General features: G+C 39.4%; 1 protein-coding gene across 1 annotated transcript in view; it reads left to right on the forward strand.

The window, feature by feature from the left end:
- The first annotated feature begins 546 nt into the window (after window positions 1-546).
- DNAJC1 (DnaJ heat shock protein family (Hsp40) member C1) overlaps window positions 547-20,741 on the forward strand; it is a 108,829-nt gene continuing 88,634 nt past the window's right edge. Inside the window, 2 exon segments of the mRNA XM_039548893.1 lie at window positions 547-757; window positions 759-794. Coding sequence (XP_039404827.1) covers window positions 629-757; window positions 759-794 — 165 coding nt within the window. The 5' untranslated portion in view covers window positions 547-628.

Consider the following 20,741-nt stretch of genomic DNA (forward strand, 5'->3'; position numbering starts at 1 on the left):
AAACATTTCACATTTATTTAAGCAAGGAAAGAACGAAAACACCTTAAAAATCGGGTTGATACTGACAACAGGGAGGAATGATTTTAGGGGAAAACGGGTTACAGGAATCAAACCCACCCTTAAGGTTAATAAAGACAGAAAATCGAAAGACGATTTAGCGGGCGGGGGCCCCGAGGGCACCGCTGGCTCCACAGCCCCCGGGGAAGCCGCGAGGGAGCGGGAGCCCTGTGTCCCTGTGTCCCTGTGTCCCAGCGCCACGGCGGCGGCGCTCCCGCCGTTCCCGTCGGGAAGGGCGCGGGACGGGGGGAAGGGCGGGGCGGGGCGTCCGCGCGCACGGAGCTCGCGCCAAGAGCCGCTCGCGCCCTTCCCCCCCGGCCTCTGCACTGCGCGAGCGCCGGCGGTTGCCGGGGCGTGTGACGTCACGACCCGCGGAGGCGGCCATTGGCCGGGCGGGGAGCGCCCCCCCTCACCCCTCCCCCGCCGTGGGACCGCCGCTGCCGGGGCCGGGCCGGGCCTCGCGCGTCTCTCAGTGTGGAGCGGCCGCCGCGGCGAGCGCGGTCTCCGCGGAGCCTCCCCGGCGCGTTCCTTCTCCGCCACCGCTCCGGTGCCGCCAGCGCAGGCGGGGGTCATGGCCCGCCCGCGGCCCGCGCCGCGCCCTCGGCTGCTGCCGCTCCTGGCGCTGCTGGCGCTGCTTGCGCCCCGCACCCGCGCCTGGGACAGCGGAGACCTGGAGCTCTTCGACCTGGTGGAGGAGGTGCCGCGGAAACTTCTACGACTTCCTGGGGGTGCAGCAGGTGAGCGAGGGACCGAGCCTGCCCTCCGCCGTCCCCTGCCCGGCCCGTTCCCGCGGGCCCCGCCGGTCACCGCCGCCCCTGACCCCCAGCACACCTGCCCGGCTCCCCCCGCCGGCCCCTCGCCCGCTCGCCTGGCGCTGTCACCCTCCTCCTGCCCTGGCCCCCCCGGGCCCCGGTTCCCGAGGCTCGGGGCAGCGCGTCTGTCCCTTTCCAGCCTCTCGCCTCCCGCCGCGAGGCCTCTGCTCTGCTCCAGGTACTGCTCTGTTGCTTCTCCTTCCTGCCTCACCATAAATCCTTCTCCCACTGTACCTTTGTGTGTTCCTACTGCCTGTTGCTCTTCTGAATATATCTCATTTTCTCCAAATGCATCTACAGCCAGACAAAAGTAGCTTATGGGATTTTCACACTTCCTATTCGTATCGTCGGTATGGCAGTTTCTCACCTTTCCCTCATTCTGCATAGCTGCTGGTTCCTTATCTTCTTAAGGCTGTGCATCGCCATGTGTTGCCGCTCCTATTTTTTCTCACTCATGCCATGTGGTAGACTGTGACCCTTTGCTATGTAAATGGCTCGTAGATTGTTATATTTGTTTGCTTTCCATGCGTCTTGGTTACTGTGCGTGGTTTTCACCTATCCTTGATAAGTAACACCTAAGATTATCTTAAAGAGTTTATTATGCACCTTCAGTTAGTTTTTCATGCCAGCGTAGTCAAGACGGGAACTCCTGTTAGGAACACTTTTATCCCGTGGTTCTTGTGTACATCTTAGAGGTGTCTGCTGGTTTTGCTGCCACTTGGCATCTTCAACTTGTATCACTTGTCCAGGCTCCTGTGTGATGCCCTTCCTTATCTCTAGATGCTCTGCTCTGTGTGTGATCTTGCTCAATGTCTCTTCATGCATTTTAACAGTCTTTCTGACTTTCTTCCAGTCGGTGTTCTTCTTCTCAATAATGAAATACACAATTCCTTACAATCTGTTACTTCACCCAGAGCCCCCAAAAGACATTTTGCTCTTTGTCTGTCCCCTAGTACATTCCGTATCCCTAGTACCTTGTCTCCAGTGGTATATTTTGGTGAGTGATCCTATTTAAATGGCTTCCCTGCCAACCTTGAAGTATATTCTGATGTAGTTCTTGTCGATTTTGAGAATAATGACTGTATTTTCAGGTGTATTTCATTAAGGCCGTGTCTAAAAAGAGAGGGAAGATGTCTGCAATATCTGAGGGTCCAGTTTTGGAAACTACTGGCTGTGATTGTTCTGACTCTGTTTCACCTCTTTCTTTCCTTCAGTCCTTCTTAAGCATCAAGTGTTAAATGTTATGGAATACCATCATCTACACAACACAGCAAGCACTGCTATTCATGTTTCATTTTCAAGACCCTAAAAATCTAGGTGTTAATTTTCAAAGACAATTTTAGTGTTAGATTATTTAGGAAGGTAAAACTTTGTTTCTGTTAGTGATGTTCAGGTCTGGTATGCAACTCTTGGTTAACATCTTCCACAATCCTTTTTTTCTAGGGCCGAATCTGTACCTTGCCCTATATGTTTAGCAAAATGTTAATTTTAGCAAGCAAATATTCTGCTAGTTCACATTTCTACTCCTAATCATAGCAAAAACTTTCATCCTTGCAGTGTGGGAGCAGGGAAAAAGTTGGTGGAAGGGCAACACAAATGCAACCAAGTTTTTTTTTGTTTAAAGTGTACTTTTGTTTAAAGCGGTTACTCATCATGTCATTATAGCCAAGATTGGAAGAGTCCACAGTGTTAGATACTTTACACATGCAGCAGAATAGACCTGTGAGTGCACTAATAGAGTATGCAGTGTTGGAAATTGAGCTTCAGTAGGAATTTGTAAGATTGGAAAATGCTGTATGGATTTACAGGGTCTTTCACTAGGGTTTCCTTCCCTGTGTTCAAATGATTTTCTTGTCAACAAGAGTTGACAGTGTGTGTGACAATAGCTTTTTATGGCCACACCTTTGAACTGTTTAGTTATCTTTCATTCATCAAAGCTTGCCTTTCCCCCCACCCATTCCTATTTCATTGCCTTGTATCACGTCCTGATAATCCCTTCTTCCTTCATGTACTTCAGGGAGAGGGAGTACTTCTCCATTATGCAGGTTGTAACTTCTACATCTGAGACACGGAGGCTCAACTGTGTTTGTTAACAGTAGTGTATCAGAGCTGCCAGATTTCTTCTAAACATGTCATCTTGTGTTTTGAAAAAATGTAGGGAATGACTCCAATGCTTCCTTAAGGCATTAAAGCAGCTTAGGTTTTGATGGGAGAATTGTGGCACTGATGGTTGAACTCATACACGATATCAGAAACTGATGTTGACCTCAACTGACAAGGTGCAGAAGGCATTGTGGGAAGTGCTGTAGCTCTCAAACATGCTTTGGTGAAGCCTCTGGCATGTGGATTTTTTCATTCAAGTTGGGTAGAAATGATTGGGTTTTTGTTTTGTTGCTTCTCTATGCTTGCAGGAGTATGGATTTTATGTTTTGTCATTTTGAGGGCCTTGTGGAAGCCTCCTGGCATTGTCAGATAACTCATCCAGCTCTGGTAAGGTGATAGGTTTGAGCTGCTGTGGTGTTTTCTAATATCAATGGCAGAGATTGAGGATGATCTAAGGGAAGTGATTTTTGTTGTGGTTTTGAATGTGGAATGACAGAGTAAGATTGTGACTGTCTTGGCTGTTAAATAACTGACCTTTTTTCCTGACTTCAAAGGGGGATTGGCTGAGCAATCTACAAATGCTCATGGAATGGTTGAGGTTGGAAGGTCCCTTCTTGTCCAACCCCCAAGTGTAAGGGTTGAGCGCCTAGATTAAGAAGTATCTGACTTTTATACAAGGACACAATCTATCTAATTGGTTTTTTTATCAGATCTAATAGTAGCATCACATAAGAGGAAGTCTTGCATTGTTATGTTGTTACTGTTGCTGTTCTGACCAATGTGGGAATTGCTGTACTTTCCCTTTCTTTGGGGGTTCTTAAACTGATGATGTGATGAACTTAAATGGCTCATTTAAAGCATAGCTGTTCTCAAGAAGTTTGACCTAGCAGAATAGGGGCATAACCTTTAGCTTGAGAAGAGGTTGCATTTCCCTGTCCCTCAAGTGGTTACTGAAGAAAATAGAATCATAAACTCTTGACAGATCTGATATAATAATCATTTCAGTAATCACTTCAATATAGCCAGTTTCAAAGTGACGAGGGAATCAGGACCAAATAGTATTCATCTAAAAGCTCAAATGAAGCAGCAGAATTAAACCAGAAGCTATGGCAACTCAGTAATATGACCTGTTATCTGAGAATGAGAACAGGGAAATGTGATGTTAACTTTCTGGAAAAATTCCAGGAAGATCTGAGGACCTACAAGCTTGTATGATGGACAAATGAATGGGTCAAGTTAATGTTACCATCTCTTACAGTTTTTAATAGTTGATACCTGCCTGAATTTGATACACTTTTAAAGAATCAACCAGGCATCAGTTGAACCTGTGGATCTCCTTCCCAAAATATGCTTTTGATTGTAACTTGTTAATATGGCCTCAAGGGAATTATATGTTCCTCCACTTTTTTTGGCTTGCATCCCGGAAGGCACTACGAGCCTCTGAGTGTCTTTTGGAACTTTGTGATATGGTTCTTGGATACAAAGGATCTGATCAGCAAATTTTTAGGTAATGTTGTTTGTGAAGATGTGTTAGAATGCATGAGCTGTATTGCTGGAATTGAGCTGTGTGGAGCCATGTGTCATGTGTCACTTAGGACCATGGAAGGTCTGCATGAGGCTTTGGCTTCCACTGGTAATCAGATAAGGGAAAGGGTTGGTGTTGAAAGGTCTGCTAGGCCTGTGCAGTATAGGGAAACAAACACAGTTCTCTGAGCACTCTGTGAGAAGAGGAAGAGGCCCTGGGAGCTCAGGTTCCCTGAGGGAAAGTTAACACAAGTAGGACTTGCTGGCCAACATGGGGGATAAATATATAACCTGAAAAATGTTGAGAGGGATATTTTCTTCAGTATTGGCTTATGCCTTTCTTATGGCACATGAGATTTATATTATTAGAACTAGGCTCTAATCTGTTGTGTGGCTTTACTGTAGAGAACTAAGAGCATTATATCCGTTGCAAGATGATGGGTTTGCTAGATGATGATGCAGCACGAAGTCAGAACTGCATGTACAGAACCTGATTTTGGTCTGACAGCCTGTGAGACATTGGTATGTTAACAACTCCAAGAAAGTGCAAGACACAAAAACCAAGAAGGTGGCTTTCTATAGCTGTGGGAAACCACAACCTGTCCAGATGAGCTGGATATGTTGGGTTAATAGGCTTCTTTCAGAATGCTGGAACAGATGAGCTGTTGTGTCAAGTAGCAGGATCTGACAGGGTTATGTCTGTAGAATGCAATGTTTGGTGCTGTGGAATTATGTCCATACTGTTTGCATTTCAGGTTTTTTTTTTTTTTTCTTGTTGAACTAATTCCAGGCTGGCTGCATGGACTCAATGCTTGTTTGTGTTGAAACATGCTGTTTGCCCTCATGGTTTCACATCTTAGGGTTCAATTCTCTCTAAAAGGAATCCTGTTCATCCACTCCAGGACTGCTTCATGGTATGCAGTCAGTAGGTACAGTAAAGAAGCTTGCTTTACACATGCACTCCTGGTCTGCACTAAAAATATGAGGTAGCTGCACCTTTAAGACTATGGTTTCTAGTAAATGACTGATACTAAATTTTACCTCTTGGCATTGCTCTGTAAGAACAGGAATGAACACCACAACAAAACTGTGTGGCTTTTATGGTATTATCAAGTGTTACTAGAGACGGAAGAAAATTCTCAGTAAGATGTTTCTACATGGTCTGTTTTATTCAAGTGCATTGACTTGATGGCATGCAATGCATACATCTCCACAGTTCAAAAATTGTGAATTTGTATGTTATATAAGTAAAGTTCTTGGACGTAGATTTAGTAACCTGTTTTTCAGAAATAATGGCAATCTTGGAAGTTGTCAGTGTTGTTTTGTCCAGCACTGCCGTAGTTCTGGCTTTGAATGGGTTATTGTCCAGAAAAAAATCTAGATGAAACTGGTTTTTGTATAGGACTTCTGGGGAACTTTGAGTACATAGATTGGTCCCCTTAAGTTGGAATAAACAGCTCTCCTTCATGTGTATCTGTCCAAGGAATTCTCTTAAGTCCTCATCAAGGACAGCCTACCCATACCCATGCAGTTCTGTCTTTCCTGGCAGGCAAGGTGCACATAACTAAAGCAAGGAAGGTGGGAAATAAGAAGGGGTAGCTCAGAAACTCAGCAGTTAGTTTGTTCTTCCCAACGACAAGCTGGATTGCACTCTGTAGGCATATTTTGGTTGCTCTTCTGACACTTCAGACTGTTCTCCCTGCTGCTTTTTAAGGTTAATATATGTGGGTGCAGTGTTGCTAAAATCATGGAGTGTGCATCATCTGCAAAAGTTTTAGAGTGAAAATCTAGGATGGTGATATTGCTTCAGTCTTCCAAGCTTTGGAAGTGTTTGATCAAGTGAGACAAAACTTCACTCACATGCAATTATAACATCACTTTTTCAGATGATTGTGTCAAAACTGCGAGCTGTAAGCTATTCTTGCTTTGTTTTGTAAGATTATTTTGTCTTGCATGACAAATAAGATATTTGCTATGACCTTCAAAAGTGTTGTGCTGTGAAATGACATGGAGCCATGTAGCACCTTGGTGTCCACTCATTTCTGACAAAGCAAAGTTGTTCAGCTAGTGATTAAACTTCATGTCTAATGGTCTCAGCCTGTTTTGAGATTGCTTTCTACTTCTTGTTCAAAGTATATGTTACGGAGATTTAAATTGAAGGCATTAGATTTCAATGCACTGTCAATTGCAACATCAGAGTTCTCAGTCAGAAAGATGAAATTTTTCAATTTTCTTGCTCCAAGCTTTCAAAAATAATTAACTTTCGTAATACAGAACTGGGTGATAGTAGTAGCAGACCTTTTTTGGACACTGAGGGATTTTAGTAACTCCTGAAACAGTATTTTTTTTTGAGCCCATGAATATGCTGTCAGCATTGAGGCAGTAATAGTCCATTACACAGGTTCAAACAAAAATAGCATTAGAAAATCTAGTTTTGTTTCTGGTGGCTTTAGCTGTAATGTCAGTTCATTCCATAAAAGTAATGGTGTGGTTTTTTCTCAGTATGTTACTGTGACACAATTGTGCATCCCTTCATGATTTAAAACTTCCTCTCTGAATCTGTTTCTTGTAAGTTATACATGGAACTGAGATTTTCAGCAGTTCTGGAAACTGTGCTTTTCCCAAAAGATGTAAATTATTAAGGTTGTGTGAAGTCATCGTTGACATTATCCACTTGGATCCTACAGAACAAAGTTGTTCGTTCAATTTTGAGTAGTTTGATTGCTTGTATGAGTCACCACAGGGAAGTGCTAATGATAACTGCAGCATTTGTAACTGGGGATGGTGCAGGGTATAGGTTTCTGTGTGTTTTGGGATTTTTAAAAAATTGCTGAACTTACAGGTGAACTGCTGATAGATAACATAGTCTATTCTGTAAGTGCCTTGTCCATAACTTTTTGTTCACTATTGTTGCATATAAAAATGATTGAGACATCTAGACATGTAAAGCTTGTATTTTCCATAAAAATGGGTTTTCTGTACTGTTGCCTATTAAATTTCTGCTTGGATGTAGTCCAAGATTTTTTTTTTTCTTTCATTTTTGTCTCCTTTTTTCAAGACACGAAAGTACTTTGGAATCTACCAATTTAAGTAGTTTTAAAGACACTTACTCTTAACTTTCCCTGACAATTCATTCATATAGTAGTTTCCTGATTTCTTTCAGGTTATCTTTTTCTTCTTTCTTGCTGTGTAGAAGGACATACAGCAATAAGAAACTACTATGTTTGGGAACCCAAGGGAACTAACAGTATGCAAAGTGCAGTAAAAAGGATGAAACAAGCAGTCTTGAATTGGTTTGGTTTTGGTTTTTTTTCTGTCTGCAGCAGCAATAATGTTTCAGCTCTTTCTCTCTATACTTCTTGCTTCACTAATCCTTTAAGGATTTATCCATAATAGCTTGATCTTCAAATTGCAGGAATAAAAAATGGGCTATTTTTTTCCCCAAGTAGTTCTGTGTTTGACCTGCAATTCATTGAAGGGATTCACCAATTTCTTAGTGAAGAAGGGTAGGTAACCTGTGCTGGTGGGCTTTGGTGCTCACAAAAGGCTCTATGTTTTATGCTTGTTGAAAATTCATCTCCTTTGCTGAAGTTCTAAGTATGTACCTGTGTTGGTATCTGAAGCAACTATGTAATTGATCTAACATGGAATTTTGTGAACAACTTCCCAACTTCCCATTTACTACTTGACTGCTGTGGATTGTAGTCATCATTTTTGTCTGTAAAGCTGTGTAGAAAAAAAGTAATCTTAGAGGCAGCCTTTATTTCATTCTGTGGAATGATAAAGCTTTTATGCTCCATCTAGAGTCATTTTACGATTAAGATTAATGTGGTTTTCAAAACAGATCTAGAGAAAACTGTAGCTTTAAGGGAGGTATTTGGAAGTATCTATGGTGCTATTTTAATTTTAAGTATGTGGTAAAATTTAAAAAATAAAATGAAAATTCAGCATATAAGATGTTCCTTAATTGGTTTGGTGCTTCCTGTGCTCTCAGCAGAGCTGGTAACAAAGAGTCTGTGGTGCTGTTGTGCAGCTGAGCCGGTAAGAATGAGAGTGTAAGTGATAACAAAGGGGGGTTTTTGTCTCTAAGAATGGGTCTGATATCCATTAATTTCCTCCTTTTATTCATTTTAATATCTGAAATGTTTTGGTTTTCCACAGAATCCTAGTGGGCTAACAAAATCCATGCAGCATATGAAATCCTTCAGTTTTGCTTTTGATTTGCTTCTTAGTCTTTGTGCTTTTGCTTAGCTAGATGCTGTGCAGGTTAAAAGTTTGCTTCTCTCTCCCCCCCCCCCCTCCCTCCCCCCTTACAGTGTAAGATTGTTGGGTTTCCCTAAATTACTAAATTATGAGGAGATTTGGGGTTTCTGGATTTCTTTTGCTTATTGTTTGTATGTCAGTCTTGTTTGGTTGTTACTAGCTCTGTATAAAAGTGATTTGTAAACAGGTTCACGTATGTAGCAATGTGTTGTACACATGGTGTATGTTACAGTTATGCAAACAGTAACAGTTTAAAGCAGGATTGTGTATTCCTGGGCTCTCATCTGAGGGTTTCTTACTGGTGTCAAATGACAAGTGGGATGAGAAGTGAAGAAGGTTCGTATGCCATCTCTGATAGATCTGAAATTCATCCTTATCAGTGTTAATCTGGAAAATTTGTGGAGGAAACCAGATGATGCATAGGAGCTGTTGAAATAAAATCACACTGCAATCCTTTTATGACTGAAGAGAGAAAGAAGAACTAGAGGGGTCTTGCCACATGGGCTGTAATTATGAAATGCTGCTGTCTCCAACACTGTAAAGTACTTTCACTTGTTGAAGGAAGCATTCAGTGCTGATGAGGACATGAGACAGCTGTGAAATAGCCTTATTGTACTGATTTGGGGTGAATAGCTTCTCCTTTAAGGGGCAGTGATTTTTTTTACCTACCCCTAAAAATATTGCAAATGATTTTTTTAGTGTGATCAATGCTTTATTAAATTTTATTTATTTATTTAGCCTAAATTGGTTTTATCAAATTGATCAGTTTTAATTCAGTTTTATCAAACTGATTTAGGCTAGCTTTCATATTTAGTAATCACCATTTCATACTCAGTGATTTCTCTAGTGTTCTTCTATGGGATATAAATGCTGGGATGGGAGACTAAAAGAGTTTGTATGCCCTTTAACTTTGTGACAGTCTAAGTCATATTTTGAATTGCTTTACTGGATGTTGTGTCTAACTGTGGCTGCTAAAATGTTACAGTACAAAAAAGTCTGTAAAATTTAGCCCTATAGGGAAGCCTCTTCCCATTTCCTATTAAAATTTATTAAACATCTTACTCAATTCATGAATGTCTTTCAGTTGATTAAAAACTTGAAATAAATGTGTTTTCTAGCCTGAGTCTACCTATTTATTGAATAAAAAGTATTTCTTCTGTATTGTTGTAACCTGTGTGGCTTATAGCTTCTGTTCTACTTCAGAATTTTCTATTTCTACTTTGGTACCTTTTCCACACTCCAAGCTAAGCCAGCAACATTCAAAACAAAGCAATTAATTTGAACGTTGGATTGTGTCTGGTGAGAACAGAGTTTCCATAGTTGAAATACAGATTGAGGGTATCAGCCAGTCAGTTGTTTTTTGCAGCTTACAATGATGAAAGAATAAACCTCTTCTGCACATAAGTTGTGTGCTGTATTTGAAAATTAATTGTAGCTGACTTACATTCATTCTCACTTACACAGTACAGAGTTACCATGCTGGAGTGCACCAGTACTCCATTTAGTAAATATTTTTGGTCTTTGTTTTCTGGTTGAGTAACACTAAGTGCTTAATTAGAAAGCAGTTGTGTGGGTTTTTTGTTTTGTTTTAAAGGAAATAAAAATGAAACTAATTGTCTACTGGAGAGATAGGTTAATTCTCTGTCAATGAGTTACTGACTTAAGAATTTCATCAATCATGATGAGTTTGGCCTTCCATACACTTATACTTACTTTTCTTACCTAAAACCAGATATGATTTGTAGACACCTTAATTTTCTGAAGGCGGTGCAGACCTCTGTTTAGTGAACTCAGATTTAAGGACAATAGCTGTTGTATCAGTTAAAAAATAATGTGATTTTTAATGGTATTTGCATATGAGAGTACTAAACATGCTTGCCTTGTCTGGGTTGCAGATGTTTAATAATAGACTGGTATTGTCTTGAGCAATGCATCCTGATGTCTGTGAGGGCCTGTTTCCATTCTGTAGTCTTCCTGGTCTCCAGTTAGGGCACCCCTCCATGTCATCCATAAGCTCCTTGGATATCTTCAAGGAATGCTGAATGCTGTCAATGTGCTCTGTCTGGTTTCTACTTGTTTCTTATTATTTATGCACTTCTGTATTATCCTTGCACTTCTTTCTTTAATAAAAGCAATAAAGCCAGTGGCAATAGATGGTGTCACTGGGGAACACATGCGAACCTAACCATCTTTTGCAGTCCATTTGCCCCCTGTACCTTTCAGCTGCCACAGTTTTTGATTAACAACGTTCAAAGGTACATTCCTGATGGTACCTTTCAGTCTGGTGCTGTACAGTGGATTTGTAGAACTGTCAGTGGTGTGTCTTGGATCACTTAGTGATTTATAATTGCCAGCTGCAAGCTCTGCTCTGTGTAGGAAAGGCATAGTTTAAAGCAACAGTCTTATCTACACTGAATCCTATTTCTCACTTTTTTGCTAGGTCACTTGATTTAGTATTCCCTTGCTTGTGTCTGGTAGCTACCCAGAACATTTAGTGTCACTGCATGCTTGGCTCTTCAGATTGTCTTTAAAAATGCTGAATGAATCCAGTCCCAGCACCAATCCCTCAGCAGGAGACCTTTCAGCTGCTTCTTCTCTGCCCTGAAAACTGGCCATTAGACTTTGCTTTTTGTATCCTGTCCATTAATTTTCTATTCATAAGACTTTTTCCTGCCATCCTGTGTTGTTAGTCTCTTTAATAGCCTTTGGTATGGAGCCTTGTAAGAGCTTTTTCAAAATTGCCAGGTCCCTGGTGGCATTTTCTTTGCAGTGCTGGCTTACCTTCCTCACCTGCAGGTGTGCAGCTTTGTATATAAATCTTGTTCAGCAGTTTGGGGTGAAAGCCATGGTCCTGACTTCTTAGCATCTAGTTTGTCTGTTTGGGATAATATGTCCAATATATATTTCGAGTTGAATTAGCTTCTCTTGACCTGCAAAGAACATGTTGGTGTGGGAATCTCTTGAACATCTCCAACAGGGAAGATTCATTAAGTGAATTGTTAAATTATGTGGCCGTAGCTTTGTTCCTGAATGAAACTTTTCATAGTTTTGTCATCAAGCAGTCTCTAGCATTCTGATTTTGATTACATCTGAAGAAATAAAAGGTTTTTGAAAGTCAAATAAGTTGCCACTCTAGTTTTCTTGGACAAATACAAAAGTCCTTGGTAACATGCTGGAAAGAAGTAGGCAACACATTTTTTTAGCTATGCATTCCATGAATTCTAATGGAACTGGCACAAAAATCCACCATGTTGCTATTGTGGTTATTTATCATTAGGAGGAAGAATAGCTGTTGTTACATGGTTTTTCCTGTTTGATTAATTGCTACACATGAATGATTAAGCACATTTTCATAGGAACCCAAGCTTTTAACTGAGCTATCCCTAGGGAGTTCAGGAATATATCACCTGCTTCTGGTCACTTTGCTTTAGTTACTGGCCTCAACTCTGTAACATCTCAGTCATGGACAGTAGTTCTCTTTTCAGGCTGTAAGATGGAGGGCTTGGGCTTGTTACTACTCAAGTTGGGACTTAAGCAGAGTTGGTTTGTGTCCTGTCATCCCTCTCCCTCCTTCCTTTTTGACTTACGGTTCCTTTATACCATAGTAAATCTGTGGATTTATTAATTCTGCAGCAGAGTTCTTACTGTGATGTACTTAAATGTATAGTTTTGGAGACAATAAGATTATTTTAATCCAGTTATTGTAATTTTGACAGTAGCACTTGCTTGCTATGTCTTGGCTTATTCCTACTGGTTTAGGCAAGATTTTGGTATTGTGTTGTTTGTTGTATAAATCACAGTGAAAACTTCAATTTTTATTTTTTTATTGGATGTTGACATTGTGAGGAGAAGCATGGAGGGTTTTATGAAATACCCTCACTTCTAGAAGTTTTTAAAAGGTAGAGACTTGCTGAGATAAATTTTGCAGCAGGGAACTTGTTTGGAATGGAGGAGCTTTAATTGGACATACTAAAGCTGAAAGATGTATCAGATAAAAGGTATTGAATTCCAAGGTTTTAGTACAGTTCTTTATTGTATAATCAATTTTCTTCTTCTTTTAAATAAAGTTGATCTGTTTATTGTTCAGGGGCATAATAAAGTCATAGTTCTAGGTCCTATTTAAGGTAATTAAACCCTGTCTCTAATCCTATGCATTGCTTCCATGCTGTGCATGCACCTTGACTATCATTAAGAGATGAGAATTTAGGGTAGACTGTGCTCTTTACTAGCATCCACGTATCTGATGTGATACATTGAGAAGTCAAGTTTGAGAACACAAAGAAACATTATCTAGAAAAAAGTGTGGGGTAATGAAAGATGGAATCAGACTTTTCTGGGAACAGTAGTCTTGTAGGTACAGTGTACTGGCTGCAGAGTTCAGATGGAGAGTTTTGTAGCAGAGGTGTTGATAGTAAATACTTCTTGGTTTGAATTTCATTAACAGTTGGACCTGTGATCGTTCCTTAAAGGCTGCAGTTTGTCTCAGTGTGACAGCAAATTGCAATAGATAGTTAGCTTTATCTTGATTTTTAGGTAAAACTGTAATATTTAATTCTCTCAATCTCTGAAGATGTATGTTTGAGTGGACTGTATTTAAATCCAAAAATTTTAGGTAATACTACATTTGCCAATAAAAAGGGATTGAGCTGGAGAAAAATGTAGGTAAATTAAAAATCATACCCTAATGATAGCAATAAAGAATTCTGATAATGATATTATACTTCCTATTTTAAATCATGCTGGTTTAAAAATTTCAGTACAAAACGTTTGTTGGCATTCGTTTTGTAATATCTGAAGGCTAAAAAGTAAATTTGGACACCTTCTGTTTAAAAAGCGTTCTTGCACAGGTTGCCATTTTGCATTGCAGAATGTTCACTTCCCTTGTAAATGTATTTGTGAAAATAAACACTGCTTAACACTGAATATGGATATCCATGTTTTCTTTATAAGAAACATTCTTTCATTTGTCTTCTGTGTGTTTGACTTCCTCAAAGTTCAGATTTTTAACAGAAAAAATACTTTTTTTGTAAAAGAAAATATGACTGGTATTTGGACAACTGTTAACAGGGACATATCTTTTTAAATTTCTGACCTAAAGGAAACAGAAGGCTGTAAAATGTGAGTTTCTTCACTTCTGGAATATGTAAGATGCATTCCTGTAGCTTCTGGGGTCTTTTCTAACAGATTAACTCAAAGACACTGTCATTGAATTAATGGTGTCCCATTATTATCAGGGTATCCTGTCTGCTGTCATGAGATATGAGAGCCTTACATGGCAGCTAGTTAGATGTGATTGGATTTATACTATGGCCAGGAAAGACAGTACAGGACTAGGTTGCTTTCTAAAATTGATTTCTCAGTCAAGATAGAATTGTGTCTTGATCAAGTATTCAATATTTTGCAATTCAGCTAAGACAAATATACAAACTATTTCCCATTCCAACTGCAAGTGTAGAACTTGCTGTTATCGTACAACCAAACACTTGCCCCGCCCTCAGCTTACACCAGGTTTGCTTGTGGAGTCTGAGCGTTTGGCTGCAAGCCTGAAAGGAGTACATATATTGTAGTCATTGCCATGCTTCACCTGAGTATGAGATTCACAGGATAATTTAGTAAGATGATTATCTTGACTGTTCTTAAGGGGTAGCTTGCTCAACTAGAGGTTCCTCTTGGACTCTCCACTGCAAGGGGTGGATGGATGAAAAGATTCACACACAAAAAAACTATCAGTGTTCCCTCCTCCCCCCCTCCCAATCTATTAATGGCTTTAGGCATGAAGATAAGAATGCTTAGAAAGATGGAATCTTGTATAAGTTGGCAAAGGTGGAAAATAACAAACTGTCATGATAAAAATTTGGTCTTTTGTCCAGTTATATAGTGAAACCAGTATTGCCAGTTAAAGATGAGATGGTATGAATCCTGAAGTAGTCGTAAAAAGAAAAATTAAGTCTCCATGAAGGACACTGATCTCTCAGATACTCTAAAACATGAAAAAATCCAGTGTGTGTTGAGAAATATGAGAATTAACAGATCTTTCCCCTGCCCTCCCTGCTTAACTATCGGGTTTGTTTTTTTTTTGTTTGGTTTTTTTGGTTTTTTTTGGGGTTTTTTTTTTTTGTGTGACTGAATTAGTACACAAGGTATTAATTCCTGTGCTAGGCTATGGGAAGTGTATTTGAGATAATTTTTCAGTCTAGAAAATGCTGTTCTGACTCAGCCCAATGCTTGTGCTCTGTGATCTATTGAATTTTGGTAGTAACAGATTCATACACTGGCAGTATGCGCCTTGAAAACAGGATTCGTTTACACAAGGGTCTGTCTTGCAATGACTTGGTTAAGGAAAAACATCATTGCAATATACTCTAGATGGGCTATACTAGTGTAAAATCTATCAGTTAAGCTGATGCACAGTGTAGGATAGCGCTTTGCTGAGGCCCAACACACTGACAAGAGGAAGGAGAGCAGAAGAAGAGAGTGAGCCAGCGTGTGCTTGGAATAGCAAGTTACTCCAGGGAAGTTTCTTATGGTCACTCTTGCTGCTTGATTGCCTAACAGGATTGAGGTCTTCTGGTATAAATTTTTAAGATAATGACTTGGTGATTTTAGCAAGAATTATTGCATGTGCTCTGGTATATTTGTTCTAAAATTGTGTTTCTTTTCAAGCATCAGGAAAAGTGCTGCAGTTTCTAATATAGCCCAAGGAAAAGAGCTAATCTTCAAGAGATTCATTGCTGATCTTTTGATGACATTTCAAAGTTGCATCTTGCGTATTATGCTGTCCTTTGGTTTCTCTTTAAGTTGGACCTTGGTGGTTTTATTTGGATAAAGTATGAATGCCTACCCCATTTTCTGACAGAGCCTGGTTCAGACAGTGTTTTGGGTGAGTTGATCTTCAATTTGTAGGCCGCAGCCTTTCTTCTAGAGGCCCAGTGGTAGTCCCATCTTGAAAGAGAAGAGCAAAGACAGGTTTCCTTCTAGTTACCACTAGGATAACACCTGTGGCCCCAAAAAGGAAGATGTTGCTTCCTTGTAGACTTCCTCCATGTTTTTAAGTTGAGCTTTGTTATGTTCTTTACCCAGAAAAGATGCAAACAAAACCTCAAAATGACCTATATTGATAACTTTTTTTTCTTCAGTGCTGTTTGGACCTGCATATCAGGACTTCATTTTCTAGATTAATATTCGGCAACAGGCCTACATTTTTTGCTGCCATTAGCTGGACTTCCTGGTGGTTTGGTTTATCTTTTTTTTTTTTTTTCCTTTTTTTTTTTTTTTTTTTTCTTTTTGCATCCTTTTGCCCCCAAATGAAATCCCTTTCTTCAAACTGTCAATCCTGGAATAATGATGGAGTACGAGACAGTTAAGTAAATGGTTTCTTGTTCTTTGCTATGCCTAAAGCTTTGTTTTTCACCCAGCCAGTATGGAGTGTTTCTTTAATGAGGGCGGTGTCCGAGGTCCCTTGTGGCCACTGCTGAGAACTGCTGTGCTGGTTGTGATGCTCGAGTAGTGTTACAGCTTTCTAAGTACATCCTAGGAACCTTCTGCAATGCAGTTCTGGAGCTAATAATTATTCTCTCTTCTTGGATGACATTTTCCATGGCTTCTGTGCTAGTTCTTCTTTGGGATTTTTCCTGCTCTAATTTTTAGAGGCTGAAATAATGAACAGTCTGAGAGTCCTCTCTGTTCTGCTTGAGTTATACTGTAACTTGCCTCCTGAGTCCCTTTCCCTTTTTTTTTAATTTGTCCTCTCATTAAGAACTAGAGTTATCAATCAGGGATATTTTACAGGGATATCTGTAACTTTTAAAGCACCTTTTCTCTGATTACTTTTTCTTATCAATGTATTCGATTCTTCTGAGAGATCTGCAATCAGCTCAAACTAAATGTAATCATGTTTGGGAGGAAAAACTAAGAAGTTTTTTATTTCTTTTTAATCTCCAGTATCTTCTGTTTGTCACTCCTAATCTTTGAGGTCATCTTTTCTCTTTATTGTGTGGTTGGTTGGTTTGTTTTTAAATGTATTCCTGCTGCCATCAAATTTTACTGTGGCTTTCACTGCTCATCATAAATTCAGTCCACCCTTTCAGCTCGGGAACTAAAGTGGTTGCATGCACCCTGGTCAACATAGATTTCAATTACTTCAGGAACACCCTCTTTGTCTAATACCTGTGTTTTCTGTAACTAGAATGACTGTCTAAAATTGGTTTTGGCTTTCCAGTTGGACCTGGAGATGAATTGCCAAGCAACAGGCACTTAGTGTTGCTTTGATATTGAAGCTGCATGTGGCTTTAGGCTGCATGTTACAGTTGCCCCATTTCTTTAATCCTGCCATTTTTTTTAAAATCCTCACGTACTTTGACGTTGTTGGTGGTGCTTTTTTACTAATTTGGTTTTCGTCTTTGCTAGTTCACTGATTTCTATTCAGTTTTTAGTCTCTTCTTATTCATGTAATTTCTGAAGATCCATTTTTATTCCTGCCTGCCAGTATCAGTTCTATCCCTCCTTTCCCAACATTGTGGAAGAAATAGTTGTCCTAAGTTTCCCAATATATACTTTTATTATTTGTGGCTTTTTAAAGTCATTCTCAAATAAATACTTGATGTGGTCTAAATTTCAATATGTAGGTGTTGTATCAATTATTATTTTAAAGGAGGATTTTTTACAACTGTGTTTGAGAATTGCTGGTCTAGAAACAAAGTGTCTTTGGATGAGCAGGCTGGGTTCCAGGGACAAGCAAACACAGAAGTCAGATCTTTCAGACTGACCTCTTCCAGCTGGTAAGTTTGGCTGTCTGGAGGTTGCTTTTTTCAATGGCGAAGTTTTAGCAGACTGCTTTGTGTGAGCCTTCTTTCCAGCAGAGCTCACTCTGCTCGGTTAGAAGTAGGTAAGTAGCCACCCAGTACTTACACAGATTGGATTCAGTCTGTGGACTGGTGGACGGAGGATTTGATAGAAATAGATCAATAGTTCTTTCTTTACCAATGAAGAAATTATAAGGTATAGAACATCTTTGCTATCAAAACCGGGTTTTTTTTTTTCCTTTTCATTTTAATTTGATAACTGTTCCTTTTTCTGTTTTTAATTTTCTGTAACAGAAGTTGAATTCCTAAGCTCCACTGCATGTGCTGGTCACTATCCTGTCTTAACAGGACAACACCAAGAAGTCTTTGTACTTTATCTTCTGCTATGGGCAAAATGGAATAACAGCTGAGAAGAAAGTATGGTGAAACAAGACTGTGTGCATGCAGGAGCACATAGAAGCTCTTAGTGCAGTGACACTGGATGTGTGCTAGGAGGTTTAGTTTAGTGGTATTCCTGGTCATGGTGGAGACCTTGTGGGGTTTCTGTAACTCAAAGGGCTCTATGTGTGAGTGGTGGGCAACCGTGGGAGTAGTTGTACCGTAAGTCACTGAGGGGTTGAAATTGAAATAATCAAGGTCTTGCAGCCTGGCTCCATTCTGCTGTTACTTTGTTAGTTCTTTTTCCTATTTATTTGATGTAGACAAACCCTCCCGATTTTTTAGTGTGTTGTGTGCTTGTTTCCCAGTAGGTCACTTGTGATTGTAGAGCATTAAGGCTTCTCCTGACATAACAAATGTCGACAGTTGATTACAGCTGTGGAGCACAAAGAGACTGACATAGCTGCATACTTGCTGCATTAGACACTGCTGGAGAGATGAGCTGCTGTTTTGCCCTTTCTTTTGAGATACTGCCAATAGGCAACACAAAGTCTGAGGAGATGTTTGTGCTATTCCTTCTAATTATGTTAGGAAATTCCTCCTAATAGCCAAATGAAATATTTTTAAAGTGTTAAGCATTACGTATATTGTTCCTTAAAATCCTTTATTGGGATACCTTTCTTTTTCTAAATCTAGCATTGGGGAATATAGATGAAGATTTTTATTCTGTGCAATTAGAAGTAAAAACAAAGCCTACAAAAAGAGATTTGAAACCAATGTTGAATTTGTTGTGTGAGGCACTGTAGTGCTCTGGAGTAGATATATCAGAATTTCAATGAAAAGAACCATAAAGATTTTCAGTATTGAGTAATTATAGTTATCTCTCTACCATACTGATCGTTTAATCTGATGATTGAGATTTTACATTTTTAAGTTCAGTTTGGGTTTCTTACCACTTGATGGCAGTGAAGGAGCTAGTGTTGCTGGGCAAAGGTTCAGGGCAAGAACCCATTATGCATAACAAAAGAGGAGGTACAAAGGAAGCCTCTGACATTTAATATTGTTCACATTTCTAGGTGATATTACATATACCACAAATGACAGTAGATGGAGAAAAGCCTCTAGATGGAGCTTCAGTACTTTCAATAGGGGAGAGATTTTTATACTCAAGTGGTTTCTTCCTATTTATAATAATTATTTCTAACAATAACTTTCCCATTTAGACCTGGAATGATACCAGACATTATCAATAAATAATATCAGTGCTTCTACTATTATTATCATAATACTTGAAGTACATGCAATTCTGACATTTTTCTCACACCTTCTGTTCAAATCCTACAACCTCTCAACATTCTTAGGAATTCTCAGGTATTGTTAGAAATGTGTGATGTAGATTAAGGATCTACATAATTATTCAAGCTTTTGTGAAAAAAAGATAGTTGGATTTCACTGGTGGCCAAAAAGAGAAACTTGAAAAATACCGTTCAGACTGGAAACTGCCCTGCAATATTTACTGTTGTGCGTGGTCTAGTCCCATTGAAGAAGTGTTTGTTATAACGTTAAATATTACAGTGCACGGATGTGTTTGAAGTGCTTTTTGTAGTGAAGGTTCTTTTGCACTTCCTACACCCATGTACACCTCTTGCCAAGCTGGTATGGGGAAATGAACCATATAATGGCCTTGCCGTAGTAATTGGCTCCACATGGGTGGACTCTAGTGCACAGACAAAACCTTATTTGAAGTAATTGGTGCTTTGTGTAGGTACAAGGGTCTGTACATGCAGATTTATTTTGGATCCAGGGTCAAACCTTGGCATTAGTAAAGGTTTCAATTTCATGCAGTGTCTTTGACTTGTGATTTTGAATGAGTATCAAAAACATCCATGCAGATGCAACGTGACTGAACTTTTTTGTTAAAATACACATAGCTAATATTTTGCAGTTATGTTTTTGGTTGCACACTAAATAAAGAACTTGGTTTGTTAAGTTTTCTGTGTGTGCAGCCTGTTACTAATTTAGGAGAATGTCAAAAAGCAAACTCTAAATTTGCATAATTATTGAATATTTTAATCATTATTAGCATTATTCTAGTTCTATAATAGTACTATATGAACTCACAGTTGAAATTAAGTGAAAATTGCCACAGCTATCAAACATTTATTTTGGTTTCAGATGCCATTCTTATTTTTAAAAAGCATTTAAGCATATTATTTCTTGTAATTAGCATTATTCCTCATATTAGTGTTAGCAACTCGAATTGATGGATGGCTTTGCTGGTTTAATGTAATGGCAGCCAGAGCATACTTCCTGGGTGAAATTCAGGTTTATCTTATCAAATAAATATCAAATACAAATTCTGTCAAGTGGTAGAAAGAAAAGGTTAGAAGATAGAGTCAAAGATAGTGCAGTATTTAGAATGATGGTTTTAGTCAGTGGAGACTCATTTGCTGGAAATGCCCTTGTGAGACCATAGCATTTCATCTATGGCATAGTTCATTGTGTGGCATTTCATGGTATTGAAATGGGTTTCTTGTCAATGCTGTTTTCAGTAAGATTTGTTAGAAAACAATGTAATTTTACTTTATTACATGGTATGGCTGCATTTATTTAATGTCATTGGAAGATCTTAGCTACTGTAGCGCAATACAATTTTATGATAAGGTGGTGCAAGCTTTTCCAGCTGCTACTGTTCAGTTTAGGGGAATCTGAAATTTGAAAGATACAAGAAAATTATGACAGCATTTGGAACATGAAATCTGTTTTAAGAAGTTAGCGTTAATCTTTCTGTGTTTTGCTTGCC

The sequence above is a fragment of the Corvus cornix genome, chromosome 2, assembly GCF_000738735.6.
Source record: "Corvus cornix cornix isolate S_Up_H32 chromosome 2, ASM73873v5, whole genome shotgun sequence".
In the NCBI taxonomy this organism is placed as follows: Eukaryota; Metazoa; Chordata; class Aves; order Passeriformes; family Corvidae; genus Corvus; species Corvus cornix.